The 17,012-nt window shown below is 33.8% G+C and overlaps 1 protein-coding gene across 1 annotated transcript; it reads left to right on the forward strand.

Moving 5' to 3' along the window:
- Positions 1 to 84: 84 nt before the first annotated feature.
- Positions 85 to 15,836, forward strand: LOC121382151 (F-box only protein 47-like). The gene is made up of 10 exons (XM_041511662.1): positions 85 to 178; positions 2,236 to 2,404; positions 3,475 to 3,642; positions 7,262 to 7,338; positions 7,990 to 8,176; positions 9,394 to 9,567; positions 10,260 to 10,418; positions 12,491 to 12,633; positions 13,177 to 13,336; positions 14,636 to 15,836. Exons 2-10 carry the CDS (start codon positions 2,239 to 2,241, stop codon positions 14,731 to 14,733), a joined length of 1,332 nt encoding a protein of 443 aa, XP_041367596.1. The 5' UTR covers positions 85 to 178; positions 2,236 to 2,238; the 3' UTR covers positions 14,734 to 15,836.
- Positions 15,837 to 17,012: the final 1,176 nt, after the last annotated feature.

The raw sequence follows: 17,012 nt of genomic DNA on the forward strand, positions 1-17,012 counted from the left end.
TTATTTTTTATAAATATAATTTAAAATTTTAATGAAATAAAATACAGATAGAAAACATTCATTAAAAAAAACAAAACATAATTATTTACTTAAAGCGCATACGTCACTATCTGCTGACTCTGACATCATTACCTGAAACGAAAGCAGACGACACAAGAGGCTTTGGAGATGATGATACGTAAGTTTGGTTTTTATACATTTTTAAAACTCTTTTCGATTTCAAACCTTTTTAGTTAATTATTAAACGATTCTACAGTGTTCTTATAAAATTGGTATTATAAACTTGCGTTTAAAAGTAAGCTATGGTTTATTTTGTCATTTGATATTCGTTGTTACCGTGTAGTGAAACATGATATTAGCGCAGCATCAGCCACAATATTCTATTGCTTCAAATCAATGAAACTACCAGAAGAAGAAAAAGAAAAAGAAAAGAAGCAGAAAAAGAAGTAGATTTTAAATCATCGTTTTATTTATTATTATTATATTTTTTTATTCCTATTCAATTGTTTGATTTTTTCATTCTAAACAACTTTAAAAGTAACAAGTTTGAAACACAAGTTTAACTTTTTTCTTGTTTTAAAATTGTTTTTATTTTACATTAATATATTGAAAGTGCAATAAAATCATTTCTAAATAGACATCAGGAATACTAAAATTAGTTAAATGGCACAGTCACTTTCATAAAAACAGAAAGGTTATGTAATTTTTTTTTTTTAATATAGTAAACATTTTTTGGAACAAGTGGAGTTCTTGTTTATTTATATCCCATATCAGACTAAACATGTATGATATATATTTTTGTCATTTAATTACAAAAGGACAGGAAAATGGGGCTCAGTGTTAAGACTTCGGTCTAAGGTCGACGACAATCCCTTTTCACACCCATTTTTTGGCTTCATACACAATAAACATAACATATCTTTCATTAATTTGACTTAATTGGCCTCCATGGTGTATAGTGGTTAAGCCATCAGAATTAAGGCTGGTAGGTAGTGGGTTCATATCCAAGTACCAACTAACTACTAACCACTGTCCTGGACAGCCCAGATAATTGAGGTGGGTGCTCAGGGCAGCACGCTTGAACCGTAATTGGATACAAGCACAAAAATAAGTATAAACAAACAATATTACTTGAAATCCATATTTCATAAATAGTAAAAAAAAATATATTTACAAGATTTTGTTCAAACAGTCAGGTACACCAGTAATTTTCAAACAAAAAGTTTTCAGTTTAGCAATTTTGCAGTGGAATTTTTCCAGCATTCTGGAAACAGAAACTTCTTTCAAATTTAAATTAACTATATTATTCCAATGCTTTGCCATATTAAAATAAAAACTGGTAATCTTTACCCCTAGCTGGCTACATGTCAGTATGTTTTTATTTTTCATATTTTTTGACAACATATTAAATTTAAATTTTAAAAGATGAAAATTAGGTATAGGACAAGTACATTCTTACAACACTGACCAGACAAGTGAACTGAAAATTGTATGTATTTATTTACAAATTGATAATTTATTCATGCTTTTAACACTGGTAATTAAAAACAGTTTGATTTAACTGAACAAAAAAGAAAGAAAGAAATGTTTTATTTAATGACACACTCAACACATTTTATTTATGGTTATATGGCATCAGATATGGTTAAGGACCACACAGAATTTGAGAGGAAACCCGCTGTCGCCACTACATGGGCTACTCTTTCCGATTAGCAACAGGGGATCTTTTATTTGCGCTTCCCACAGGCAGGATAGCACAAACCATGGCCTTTGTTGAACCAGTTATGGATCACTGGTTGGTGCAAGTGGTTTACACTTACCCATTGAGCCTTGCGGAGCACTCGCTCAGGGTTTGGAGTCGGTATCTGGATTAAAAATCCCATGCCTCGACTGGGATCCGAACCCAGTACCTACCAGACTGTAGACCGATGGCCTAACCACGATGCCACCGAAGCCGGTTAACTGAACAAATTTAATTGAAAACCTCTTGAAATATTATTTGATTTGGGTAGGACAAGTACATTTCAGATGGCACAAGTAAAAATGGAAGCAAGGAACAATGACCTAAACACATTTTTATTTATGGTTATATGATGTCAGACATTCAGTTAAGGAGCAAACATATAATTAGAGAGGAAACTTACTGCCATGCGCTGCTTGTTTTGATTAACTGCAAGGGATCTTTTATATGCAACATCCCACAAAACTGAATGTATAATTTTGTATATTTTTCAGATTATGGACATTAAGGCATACCTAACTTGTAAAAAGCCACGGAGGTCTAATCGTTTAGTGGAAAGAGAAAAAGAAAACAAAACACACAAGACAATCAAATATGGACCACTTGGTGTTTTTGATGTTTTACCAATAGAGCTGAAGTTCCACATCCTAAAATATTTATCAAGTATAAAGTTTCATTAATAACTGAGCTAGTTATTTAGAAAACTTGACTTAAGTTTTCCAGGTTATCTCAGTATCATTTCTCTATCATCTAATTTTACAAAGATCTACCACAATGTCCTTAAAGTGTATGACAATCAAGTTCCATAGTGTTTTGGGGAAAAGGCTACATTTAAGTGGAAAGTGAAAATGAACCAGGAAAGATTGGACCTGTCATATTGGACCACATAATTTACACAATTTGATATGCCCTAGCTATAGTCCATCCACTTTTTCTTGACATAAGTTCTAAAACAATGGAAAAAACAAACCCTAATTTAAAAAGGCATCAGAGTACTACCTCTGAGAAATATCTTTTGCTTCATGACAGACTGACAGCAAAACAAACAGCTAAAAATATGTAGTTGTTGTTGTTGTTTTGGGTTTGTTTTGGGTTTTTTGTGTTTTTTTTAAATTATTTATTGTCCCAAAAATCATCTGTAATGTCAGGGTTGGGGCCCTGAATTCATTACGTACAGAAACATAGTGGTACACAATGCACACACACACACACACAATAAAAAAAATATATATACATACAGATGTACTATTTTAACAAACACACAGGCACCTTTAGTTTAAAGTTCAATATGTAGTTTTAAAGGGACATACCCTAGTTTTTAAACACTAAGACATATTTTTTATTATTATTTATTATAGCCGGTTTTGGTAACTGAAATCATATTTTACTTAGATTTTATGGTTTAGATTATGTATTTCTGTACATTTGAAGTGTTTTTGGTCAACCTGGTGCTTTTAATATCACAAAATGCATTTCTCATATTTTTTAAAACGCACATGCATCTGAGAAGTAACAGCTATGGAATCAAGTTTTAGTGTATTTTTAGAGGGTATTTTACCATTTCAAAATCACAGACTCATCTTTCACTCAATTGTAACTTTATACAAATTTGTTACAGGTTTGTAGATTAACTAAACGTAGTGTTATTTTTTACGGGTTGAAACTAGGGTTTATCCCTTAAATACTAGAAGAGATTTATAATTGTTTGTTGTTTCGTGGATTTTGTTTTTCAGTTGAAGAATTAAGCATTCTGACGATAGCATCAAAAGCAATGCGGAATCTTGTCGAGGGATACAGAGTAACACGTCCCATTGGCAGACACCTTATTCCTACACCACATCCACATATTCAGTTGCCACAAGAAAAACATATGGAATATTTCAAACAGTACCAAAGACTAGGTAATGGCGAGTGGTACAAGACCTATCTGCTGTCCCTAATATTATTTTTGTTATAACCTGTATTCCTTGTCATTTATACAATGTAGTTAAGAAAACTAAAGTACTGTTGGAAATAAAATAAAAATGATTTTCGTTGATTATTTCTGTATATATTAAACAGACAAGTAAATATTTTGTAAATATCTATTTAATGATAGTCTACCTAATTTAGCATTTACTTGTTTTGGCTCTCATTGATGTAGAAGGTGGTGTTTACTCTTGAAATTAAAAGAAAGATGTCAGTAAACAGGTAATTTGTGCACTTTATTAGAACAGACTATAACAAATTGTGGTCAGGAGTGTCAGTTTCATTGCTGTTACAATATGTGAGGGACCGTTTCTGATGAGGGTTTACCCCTATCCATCTCCAAAACAAAATATCTGTAGACATTTATAAGTAACTTTTGAGCAAAACTGTCAAGAACTATTCTGAATTTGTGATCTATTATAATGGTATTAAAGGTGCTATCTCAAAGTTGCATAATGACAGCTATTGCAAATCATGTTTTCATTAAGTTTTGCTTTAACATTTAAAGACTACACCTTTAACTATATGTCCATAAATGAGTTTTATTTTATTTCCGACACTACATTAGTTGACTCTACCATGATTGTTAAAAGATAGTATAGCCATGGTGATGTGCATTTTTAAAGAAATATGTACTATAGTAATGAAGTGATTATACCATTTGGCCGAGTCAGAAATAATACTGTATATACATCATGTTCTTGATTATCCCTCTTATTTTTGTTAAGCTAAATAACATTTAAATGTTTGCACTTCATTTGTCTGATATACCATTAATGAATAAATTAGTTAAATGTTTAATTATATAAGTTTCAAATTTAATTTGAAAATGAGTTTGCACCATACTAGTTGAAATCCATCCATCCATCCATCCATCCTTTCTTTAGACTTCTTTCTCATTCCACTGTGCACATTTTGTAGGAGGGAAGCCAGTGAACGCATAAGGGAACCTTACCGGTTCTGTACAGGACGTTCCTACACAGGGCGGTCTAGTATACTTAGATATTGTGGAAAACACATTAACAGTATAAAAAATAAAAAAATATTTTGTATATAAAGAAAATATATGTATATTTCGGATTATACTCAATAAAATATATAACGTGTGCGTGTGTAAATATATAAAAAATATATGTAGTCAGGACAGCTCTGTACAGAACGTTCCTATACAGGGCGGTCTAGTATTCTCTACTTAGATATGGTAGTAAACAGTAAATAAAATAAATAAATATATATTTTGTATATACAGAAAATATATGTATATTTCGGACAATACTCAATAGAATATATATATAACTTTTAATGTTATTATTACTCAGTATGTTTCAAATTTAATTATAGGGCCTAAGTATTAAATTGTTTGTTATTACTTTTACGTTCATCTAGGTATGAACAAAAAAATCATCCGCAAACTTATGTGAGAACAGCTTCGCCGATTCACACAATTTACGGATGATTTATTTTGTTCATACCCCGATGAACATAAAAGAAATAACAGACACTCCTTAAATAATAATAATGATATATAAATATATATAGTGATGACGGCTCTGTACAGGACGTTCCTACACAGGTCCGTCTAGTATTTGATATACTTAGATATGGCGGAAAACACATTAACAGTAAAGAAAATAAATATATTTTGTATAATACTCGATGCGTTCATGTTGACACTGTATAAAAACGTGTGTATGGGTAAACAGAACGGCACCTACCTTCAAACCCCCCCCCACCCCCCAAATCCCCCTTTTTTAAATTCCCACTTTATGGATATACATGTAACAGCATAAAATCTCTTCTTTTTAAAAACTTTTCCCAATTAGATAGACACTAAGAAAAATGCAACAAAACACCTTCTGATATATATATATATATATATATATAGTCAAACCTGTCCTAGCGGCCACCTGTACTCGGCGATCACCTGCCTTAAGCGGCCACTTTTTTCCTCCCAAACGATTTATAATGTAAATGCATCTTTAATAAGCGGTCACCTGTCTAACGCGGCCAGCGGCCACCTAAATCGGATCCGAAATCGCTAAAATACCTGCATTAAGTGGCCACAGTAAAGTTTTACTCTTATATAAAAGGGATATTTTAACAACAGTGATAAGGTGCAGCAAATAACCGATCTTCACACCTTCAGGAATACTAGTACCCATTCAGTCCCGACATCTCCACTGTGTATCAATTAAGGAAGTATGAATCTGACATGCATCTAATTGCCTCTGGGCAGGCTACACTTGACATTTGTAGATTCACTTACTATGACAATACATCGCATGAAGTCGGAATTAAATAATTAAATGGAAAAAGAAAACAAACTTGTGGAGAACGGTTAATTTAATATATTCTATTTGCATTATTTCTGAAGGAGACAACATGTCAAAACTATGAAGCACACATCCGTTAATTAGCAGTACAGACAGTAAAACAAGAAACAACAACAAATGTTTTAAAGACTATATATGTGGCAACCTGTACTCAGCGGCCACATGTCTTAAGCGGCCACATTTATCTACTCCCTTGTGTGGCCGCTTAAGACAGGTTTGACTATATATATATATATATGTGTGTGTGTGTGTGTGTGTGTGTGTGTGTGTATATATATATATATATATATATATATATATTCCCTCTCCCTCTCTCTCTCTCTCTCAAATATATATATCGATCGATGCCATAACCTGTCGATGCCATAACCTATGGAAACTGTCAAATGTTTTGTTTATACTTTTTACGAGATAGTCTTTTAATCTGGCGTTATCAAAACCCTCGGGTACGAGTCGCAGATACTTTGTCCAAGTTGTTGCACTGCTTTTAAATTTGAACCATTCCGCTGTAAATTTCAGCGGACCGTTTTCTACGGCCATTATACCATCTAATTCGAAATATGTACATGTTAGTTGCCAAACTTTAAAAGTCTCCTACGAAGCTACTCAAGTCGCCCATAACAACCTGTCTGTCACGCCCCCCAATTTGTAAATAGACTAGTTTCAGTCTATTTTGTCAAGGGACGTTACTTTTCGCGCGCATGCGCAATAGGAATGCGAAATACCTCTAATACCAATTTAAATTATTTAGTACATGGAACAACCATCCACTAAATTACAACCACCAATTTATATGTTGCAAATTAGTTTTGACATACTACAGTATAGTCTACTTGGAATGAAAAAGAACTCCTTTCATTTATATTGCATTCCAACTTACTTTCATTTATATCCAAGTAAAGTTCAAACATGCTGTCCTGAGCACACACTTCAGCTGCCTTGACTGGCTGGACAGGACAAGTTAGTGATTAGTGAGAGAAGTTGGTGAAGTACACCTATCCAGTTTGCTTAAGTCTGATGGCTTAGCCACTATGGCACTCAGTGAAACGGAATGTGAAGATAATATCTAGAATTTCTGTATTTATAATCTAATTTGCATACAATAACAGCAACATTGAATTTTACTTGGAGAATAAAATGCAAGAAATACCTTTATACATATATAGATTATATCTTAGTAATTATGTTAAAGGTTTATGTTAAATTCTTTATATTCTAGGACTACTCATGAAGAGATCTACATGCTTATATGCTACCAAAGACCGTCTGAAGTTAGTTAATGATTTCCTAACAATGGTAATTATTAATTGTTTTTGTGTATGGACTGTATGACATCACAGATTCCTGGCAGATTCAGCAGGTTCCTTGAACATTAATTTGATTTACTCTTAGATAGCTTTGTATCAGTACTTCATATTAAAGTACCTTTCATTTAGTATGAGCGGTATGAAAACCATATATGTAGCTATTATGTTTTATTTAAAATGTGTGATTTTATAGTCTATGAATGCATAAATGTAACAACTAATTTTAACAAGTGTACATAATTCCCCCGTCAGGAGTTTGATGAAAACCATAGATATTATTAATGAATATGTTATGGGTATGATTCAATTCTAATTATGTGTATGCATCTGTATGCAAGATATAATCTTGACAAGGATTTACTGTTATGTGCAGTAGACCATGAAAAGTAGGTCACAGTGACCTAGTAATAGTACATGACACACCACCATCCCAAGTTGTTCCTACATGTTAGGTTTGATGGTCTTGTATGCAAGATATGGTCCAAACAAGAAAAAGTTAATGGACGGACGGACATCGCCATACCATAATAAAATCCATCGTAGATGGGCGTATAAAAACTCCAGTTAAATTTTTAAGTGCATACTTATATCCCTCTGTACTATTTACCAGAGATGCTTAGTTTAAATTTCTTATTTACAGATAATGTGCTGTAATTCCAATGTGTGTGTGTCTCCAGAAAAATGCTTAGCACTTAGCTGCTTTGGGAAATTTATGCATACTGTGATAGCTGGATGGGATGACAGTGAATGCCAGAGAGCATTCGATGCAATCTGCCAACACACGAGTATCTTAAAAAATATGAAGATTGTGATAAACTCTAAACCAGGTATTTTGCTCATTAAACCCTTCAATAATATAGTAAAAGAATATAAACTGTCAAAATTCAATCAGAATATTATATCACTCTGATTTTATTTGCATATTGTCATAGAACTGTGATTCCACAAAGTTATGGCTATGGTTATTTTTGTAATGTTTTTTTTTTGTTTGTTTTTTTCAAATTTTGTTTGTACTTGTAATACAGTTCGTTCTAATTTATAAAAACAATTTTCATATAACACCCAGGTGAATTTGTAAATTAAATGTATTTATGAAATATTATACAATAAAATCCCACCTAACGACCACCCCGGTTCTAAGACCACCCTGCTATCAAGACCAATATTTTAAAGACCGGAATATTTCGTTATTATTTTATAGTAAAACTACCCCGGTATTAAGACCACCCTGCTATTATGGATCAAGGCCAGTAAAGTCAGCCCAGTGGTCGTTTTTAATGTATTTCGACCCCACAAATGCGACCACACCATTTACTTGTCACATCACATAAGTGACAAAGAATGAATAGCGTGGTAAAACTTTGCCTAGTTGTACACGCTATGATGTTAAAGTTAATTGCAAGTATTTGTGTTGTTCAAACAAGTAATTAAATAATCTAATATTTATTTAGTTCGAAAGACAAAGGTATTACTTTCGAACTAGGAAGTTAATTTCTGGAAGGTATGGCGCACAGTCATTTTGTTGTATAACTTGCACACATTAATGTTGAATAGTAACAGTTACATGGAGTAATATGTTTTTTTTTATGAAAGCAAATGCCATACTAGTACTATCCTAGTCCTTTATTGTTCACAGAAACGGACAACAAATGCAACAATTATCTGCAATCATTCAAGTGAGACAGAATTCATGTGTTTTTATTACCTTTGGGAAAGTGGACATCCCAAAACATCAGGAAGATGTCATTTGTCTAGACAATTGTTAATCCCTGGGTCCAATGTTCCAGTTAATCAAGTTCGTCAAGCATTGCTTTTTTTAAACTAAGTATTCATCCCAGGATAATGAGGAAAAATCAAGTATCAGAAAGTTACTTCCCTTTTATTATAGTAGTCCTTGTACTAATAAATTAATGAGTATGTTAACTGATTCAAAACCTGGCATCATTGTTGATTGTTGGTTAATTTGATGATTTATCACAAAATTTCAAGTACAGTAATTATTAATGGTAATATATTAAGTACTTAAACAAATGTTTTATTGTAGGAATTCATGGAAAATTGGAAAGAGAGACGAGACAGTTTTTCAGAAAAGTTTTTTTGGATCACTGTCCAACGGTTCAAGACCGTGCATTTTGGTTGAGCAGAATTCTAAAACCATGGCCCATGGTTCACCAGGCCAAAATATTATATTTACTATATGGCGCTTCCTTTGATACAGGTACACATAATCAGTCTGTAAAGACACTTAGGTATATATAGCCATGAGATACAACTGACAAATCTTTAAACAACAATGAAAGACTTTAAAATATTTTTTTTTAAATTAGTTGCATATCCAAATGTACACTATTTTAAGACTTACATTTTTATCTATTGAGAAGTTAATAAAATATTCAGTATCAACAGTTTGAAAGATGGCTTCAGTGACATAGTGACATCAGCCTTAAGAATAGAAGGTCTAGGTTTGCATCCCAATACAGACTTGCAATCAGAGCGAGTTTTACTGGCTCAATGAAGAAGTGTAAGACCAATAAACCAACCTCTCATTATCCACTAACAACTAACTATTATTCCCTGTCCTGGACAGATAGCCTAGCTAAATTGATGTGTATTCCCTGCACAGAATGCTTGAACCATAGTTGCATACAGACACAAAAATCAAAATAAGATAAAATAAAACTGTTAAAATACATATTTATACTGAAGTGTAAGTACTAACATTGATGAAATAAAACTGTTAAAATACATATTTATACTGAAGTGTACTTTTGTAAGTACCAACATTGATTTGCCTCATTCAGACTAGTTATGGCTAAATTAAGAAACAGGATTTACACAATCATCTAGGTTCATTTTGCATGATAAAAAAAAAAATTCTCATTTCTTGTAAAACGTTTGCTTACTTTTCAGGAGACATTCTGTGGTATGAAATGTGTGAAAGTACACCAGCTAACTCAGAAGAGTCTGTCAAGTATTTTGGAGATATAGCCAATGCCATCCAAACCCTGCACAGTCAGACTAAAGAATGGTCAGAGGATGACATCATTAGTGTTGTAGATGAACTCACAAGTATGTACCAAATAATGCTAAGCAGATTTTGCCCAGCCAACACTTTAAGGTTCCAACAAACACAAAAGGTGCATTTTACTACAAAGTGAGGGACTGATTCACACTCTATAGTTACATTTTATGATTGATATGGAAGGACTATAGTTCATGCACAAAGTGAATACCTGGAGGGACTGGACGATAACAGATTGCATTTTACCATAGAGGAATTTGGTCACCATTGCTGTGGGATTACCACATAGCTAAATTGACAGAAATACATATAACACAGGGACTAACTTACTTAGGCGGTACATTTTACAGCATATACTCTGTCAAAAAAGAAAGGCATAGGTGATAGGGAAAGAAGAAAAGTGTTTGATTTTACAAAATATTGCTTTTTTGTACAATGTTGCCCAATGACCATGTTTGTTAATGTTCTGGAATGGGACAGCATGCCCAAATGCACCCTAAAACAAATTTAATGCACGTTGTGCAACAATTACAGGAAATCAGCGTGAAATGGTCAGATTTTGGCGAATGCATGTGAAACTCGGTGGGAAAGATTGGGGTAGTGACGGATATTTAAAGCTGCAATGATGCCTCATTTCCATTTCGACGTAGACTAGTTACAAGATGACAAGACTAAGCCTGCTGAATCGAAACATTGCAATAGGCCGCCTCCAGTTAGGTGAATCGCAGTCAGCAGTTGCACGTCACATAAACGTCCAACAGAGCAACATTTCACATCTCTGGGACAGGTACCAGCAGTTTCAATCAGCTGAAGACTGGCCCAGAAGTGGAAGACCTCGCATAACAACTGCAGCACAAGATTGCTACATCTGGGTTCTGCACTTGCATCACCGAAATGCCACAGAAACGAACATTGCTGGACGCATACCTGGTTTGAGAAGGGTGTCTGCACAAACCATTCGGAACTGACTTCGAGAAGCTGGTTTACGGGCTAAGAGACCATATGTTGGCCCCATTCTGCGACGTCAACATCAATATTTACGTGTTCACTGGTGCACGAATGTACAGAGGTGGAACTTGGGAAACTGGCGGCGAGTATGGTTCAGTGACAAGTCACGTTTCCTTCTACAGCAACGTGATGGACAACATGTTTACATACGCCGCAATGAACGTTTTGCCAAACAACTGCATCACCCAAGTTGAAAGATTCGGTGGAGGGAGCGTCATGATGTGCAGAATACACCGGCAGAAGTGAACTTGTGTTCGTACAAGGCAACCCGACAGCTGTATGCTACTGGGATGAAATTCTTCGCCGTTACATGCTTCCCATTTTGGATCGACAGGACAATGCCAGGCCGCATATGGCATGTGTAACAATGGATTTCTAACAGAATGAGAAAATTAATGTACTGCCATGGCCATCAAGATCACCAGATCTCAATCATTGAACATCTATGGGAAGAACTGGACAGACGTGTACACCAGCGTGATCCGGAGCACTGCAGGAAGAATGGGCTAGGATTCCACGTGCCCGGATTCAGAGACTCATTCAGTCTATGCCAAGGAGATGTCGCGCAGTGATTGCTGCTGCTGGTGGCCACACAAGGTACTGATTTCAGCACCCTCGTGCGACACTGGTGACGAAAATGCCTCTACTGCCATCAGTCCATAGCAAGAACATTGTCACATACTCATGTCAAATTTGATTGTGATACATCATAAATAACAAAATTATGCCGCTTTGTATTAAAGAGATAATTCCATAAATATTTTGCCTATGCATTTCTTTTTTGACAGAGTATATTTATATATGGAGAGTATTACAAAAATATCTGCCATTAGACCAAGAACATGTGATTTCAGAGGATATCAAAAAGTTGGTGATTTAGAATTTTGAATACTGCATTTATTTCACTTCAGTACGTTATTATTACTAGTATTCCTTCAATAGAATATCTCCTTTACATTATTTTCAGTTGTTCAACAGACATTGAATTTGCAATTATCTTTTTAAGAAATTGCCAGAATCGTAAAATGATATACTGGTAATAGAGATATTTTGGGATTCCATCCATTCCTGCTAAATATGTAGCTTATTTAATACCTAAGTTTCTCATTAGGTTTACCTGAAGAATGGTTAGCTGAAAACGTCTCACACCTACTACTTATGTGTGGAGATTCTATCACATCAAAGCTGATGACAAGTAAAGCTATCAACGGCAGGACTGTTGAACTCTGCAGCATCACAACATCGTTTTGTCTGGTGAGTCATTGCGACATCTTTCTGATGATGTGACATAAAAATGTAATCAAAGATACTATTGTTATGTACATTATGTTTTTAAAAAATTACACAATGAATTTTTCAGTTTGTGCACTTTTTTGTTACCATTACAGGATTTTATTATGAAGCAAAATTCTTCCTTGTTTATTTTATTTTAGTATATTTTTAACTTCAGATCTGAAAAAAAGAAAGAAGTGTTTCAGGTTCCATCCTTTAAAAATAATAAGGTACATGTAGGTAGGTAGGGACCTTTTTTTTTTTTAAATTGAATCAAACCGAGAAACCGTAATTGGCCGAGGTGTTGCGAACCTAGTTTGCTGATTGCAAAAAATCAAGGATCATGATGTTTTTTTGTAGTTTTTTTCAATTTAAAACCTTTTTTTTTTGCTCAAAAAAAATTCAGGGTCGCTACATAAAATTAGGGTAGGTCGGGAAACTGGAAAAACACCCATTTTTTTAGGCCTTATTTGCAAGTGGGTCTTGTTTTTTTCTTTCGTTATTATTATTATTTTTTTTATCTAGGTTTGTGTGAAGAACAATTTTAGCCTCAACTATGTTGTAACATTAATACAGAATATAATCCAAGTGATGGAAAATCCAAAAGAAAGGATTCACTTCATAAACAGCATGATGGACATGTTCAAGGAACTGATTCTAGACATTCATGAATTCAGCGAGTCAGGTGTGTTGAAACAATCAATCAATGCTCACTTCAATCTAGAGACCTATGTAAACTATATTCAAGTTTAGTGTCATGGCAAACCATACTTGTAAAACTTAGTGCAAATCTCCTATTAAAAAGGTTTTGTTATAAGCTTCTCCCGTCCCAACCTGTGTTGACTGATATATGGAAAGTGTATATAACCGATCCTTCCTTACTACTATATTATTAGGAGCCTATGTGGCAGCAGCAGGTACGTCTTCCTCAACCAAATGTTAAAGTAGCTTGCAGTCACATCAATCATTATTAGCTCACCTGGCCCAAAGAGCCATGGGAGATTATGTGATGGAACGGTGTGTGGCATCCAGCATCCAGCATTTTCACATTTTTGATTTCTTCTCTATTTCCAATCGGCAGGTTTCAACCAAACTTGGTCCAAATGCTGGCCATGACCAAGTATTGTTATTTTTTGGGCCGATTCAAAATCCAAAATGGCTGCCCTATCATCCGATTAACCAAGACATTTGTTACTTCTTCTTTGGTTCCACCAGGCAGGTATCGTCCAAACTTGGTCCAAATGATCTGATGGCTCTGACCAAGTGTTAATATTATTCGGGCCAATTAAAAATCCAAGATGGCCACACTAGCCTCTTGATTGACAGACATTTTTTACGTTATTTCAAGTTCCACCAGGCAGGTTTCAACCAAACCCGGTCCAAATGATTCTCTAAAGTGTTATTTTTGGGGGCCCGATTCAGAATCTAAGATGGCTGCCCTGGAGAGAGATTTTCAACTTGTTCTCGGTTTTCACGATGTAGATTTCAACCAAAGCCGATACAAATGGTACTCTGATAACTGATAACCAGTTTACATCATCATTTTTCCCTAATTATGTCACAAGAAATTAGAATTCACAAAATGTCAAGTGATGTAATAAAAGTGGATTATTTACTGGTTCGGTTTACAATAGTCTACATATATAATATGTAGGCCCTACATGTTCATTTGCTATATTGAAGTCAAATTAAACGAGTCGCTAAACGACCATTTGTGATATCATTATTGCTATGGTTCACTTTTCAGAGGTATAATTAGTTTAATACCAGGTGAACTATTCTTGTTTAAACAATGTTTTATTAAGATTTAATTCTTGCTATACATGAAAGTTCATGTAATCAGCCATGTTCAATGTTTTACTCATGTATAGATAACTTTTCTTCACAAACTCCCTAGGTTTCATTAAGCACTTACATGTGGTCAGATAATGATTAAGCCTGTTTAATGGGTTATTGTTTTCACATCTTTTAACTGTTTTTTCAGATGAAACTCACGAAGGTGAATTGTTCTTTCTGGTTTCTGCTCTATCAGAGTTTACAAAGAGGCTGATTCAAGTAGCATTCAAAAATTTCCTGGTATGAACATTGAATCTTGGCAAATAACACTATGCAGGTTCGTCTCACAGCCAGAACAACCGAATAAGCCAAAAAATGTGGAAAAGGTTTTGCTACAGTGCTTTGAAGTGCCAAGTATCCACTTCAAATCATACTATCCATGTAATATTAATATTCCTACCAGCCAATGAGCATGTAGGCAGTGAGAAAAAATGAATCCCACGAACAAAGAAACTCCCAATATAGTCAAGCCTTATAGAATAGTAACAAACTGGATTATGTGCTTAGTCATTGGTTACGAAAGCTTAAAGAAGTTCATTTATTTTGAAACAATAACTTTTTCTTTAGCTGAAGGGATCTCAAGTAAAATATTAATATTCCCTTGCATAACTGAAAGCATAAGAATTATACTCCAGTTAATATTGGCAGTACATATTTTTATTCAAGATCTGAAAAATAATGACAAAGATTCTTGAAGTTAATTCTTAAATTTAGTTTTTGCCTCATTGTTTTCTTGTACTTAAAAACATTAAATTGCATCTGTAATTTCAAAATGAATTGTGGTTTCACTGTCACAAAATTCAATACGAGTCAGTAAATCTTTATTGTGATAAGGAAAGGTATGTCATATATCTTGACCATCAATCCCAGTTTCATCTTTTATTATTTTTCTGTCTAGTCATGTGTACATACATGTTATGTGCAAAATATGCATGTTATTTGCAAGTTTGATGCCGACACTACAAAAGTCAACAACACTAATGTAGCTGCTGCATTGTGGTGACATGACACACTTCACATAAACATGGGCTGGCTGTAAATGATATAAAACGTATGGGGTTTTATATTGTTCGTTTGTGATGGTTTACCCTTGTTCAAATGCAAGATTAAACCATGCTGAATCCAACCATTTACACTTCAAAGTTTACTTTCAGTTTTTGAAGTAAGCTTACAAAAGCCTTGTTTCCAGATAAAAAAATTTTATAATTCATGAGAAAATTATCATCTTAACACAAACTCCATCACTTGTTACCGTATGTTACTGTTTTGACATAATTGTCAAACAATTCAACAATTTTGCTGTGATATTAAGTTATTGCAAATTATTAAAGTCATATTTAAAAATATCACCTCTGTCTTGTTCTGTTCTGTTCAGCTTGATTGAGACTTCTCCACAGTAAAAGCATCAAATGCACTTTTTATGTACCAACTAATCCGACTATTACAATTTACATAGAGAAAAATAATTGTTCATTTATTTGTGGCAAAAGTTACTCATTTAAAACTGCTGTAGACAGACTCAAAATTGCTGTACGTGAGCATTTGCCAGTGGCAAAAATATTTTAAAATTGATGTCACAAATTCTTAAATTTGAACCTGCATCTATTAGCCATTGTTTTAGGATAGATCCCTGTCGGTGGGCACATTGGACTATTTCTCATTCCAGCCAGTGCACCATGACTGGTATATCAAAGGCCATGGTATGTACTATCCTGTCTGTAGGATAGTGCATATAAAAGATCCTTTGCTACTAATGGAAAAATGTAGTGAACTTCCTCTAAGACTATGCCAGAATTACCAACTGTTTGACATCCAATAGCCGATGATTAACAAATTAATGTACTTAGTGGTGTTGTTAACCAAAAAACCCCTCAACTATTACGGTAGGCTATTAGCCAAGATGGATCAAATTTCTTCATTTCTAAATTGCAAGTTAAACAATTTTTCTTTTTTTCTTTTTAAATTGCAAGTTACTGAAAGTGCATTGACATGACTGTATCCTTCAACTTTTAAAAAAAAATCACAGAAATATGTACCGACAGGCACAGACATGTGCTAATAGAATATAAATAATAACAATAGCCATACCATTTAACAATTTTTTTTAATTACATTGGAAATATACTTAAGCTGAACAAATATGTACAAAATTATACATGTGCCAAGTTGTACACAACTTATTAAAAAATACCCTCATTTATTTTTTAAAAAGTTTCATGATTTAAAAAAAAGGATTATGAAAAACAAATCTTTGGGTTTTTTTTAACTCTTTCTTGGTAAAACAAGTTTCTAATAAAACTCAAATGGGTCATTAAACTGGAAAAAACAAACAAAAAGAATTGGTAGGTCAACTAAAGTTTGAACTTTTGCCTCACCATTATATCAATAAACACCCTCTTAACCCAGCTCCAATCAAAATGTGATGATAAATGATACAGGTAGCTTTAATGTTCATAGGCTATATTTATTTGATCACATCAACCAATTTAGTTGGAACATGGCAAACTTTTTATCAAACAGCAGTA

This window comes from Gigantopelta aegis, chromosome 9, assembly GCF_016097555.1.
Source record: "Gigantopelta aegis isolate Gae_Host chromosome 9, Gae_host_genome, whole genome shotgun sequence".
In the NCBI taxonomy this organism is placed as follows: Eukaryota; Metazoa; Mollusca; class Gastropoda; order Neomphalida; family Peltospiridae; genus Gigantopelta; species Gigantopelta aegis.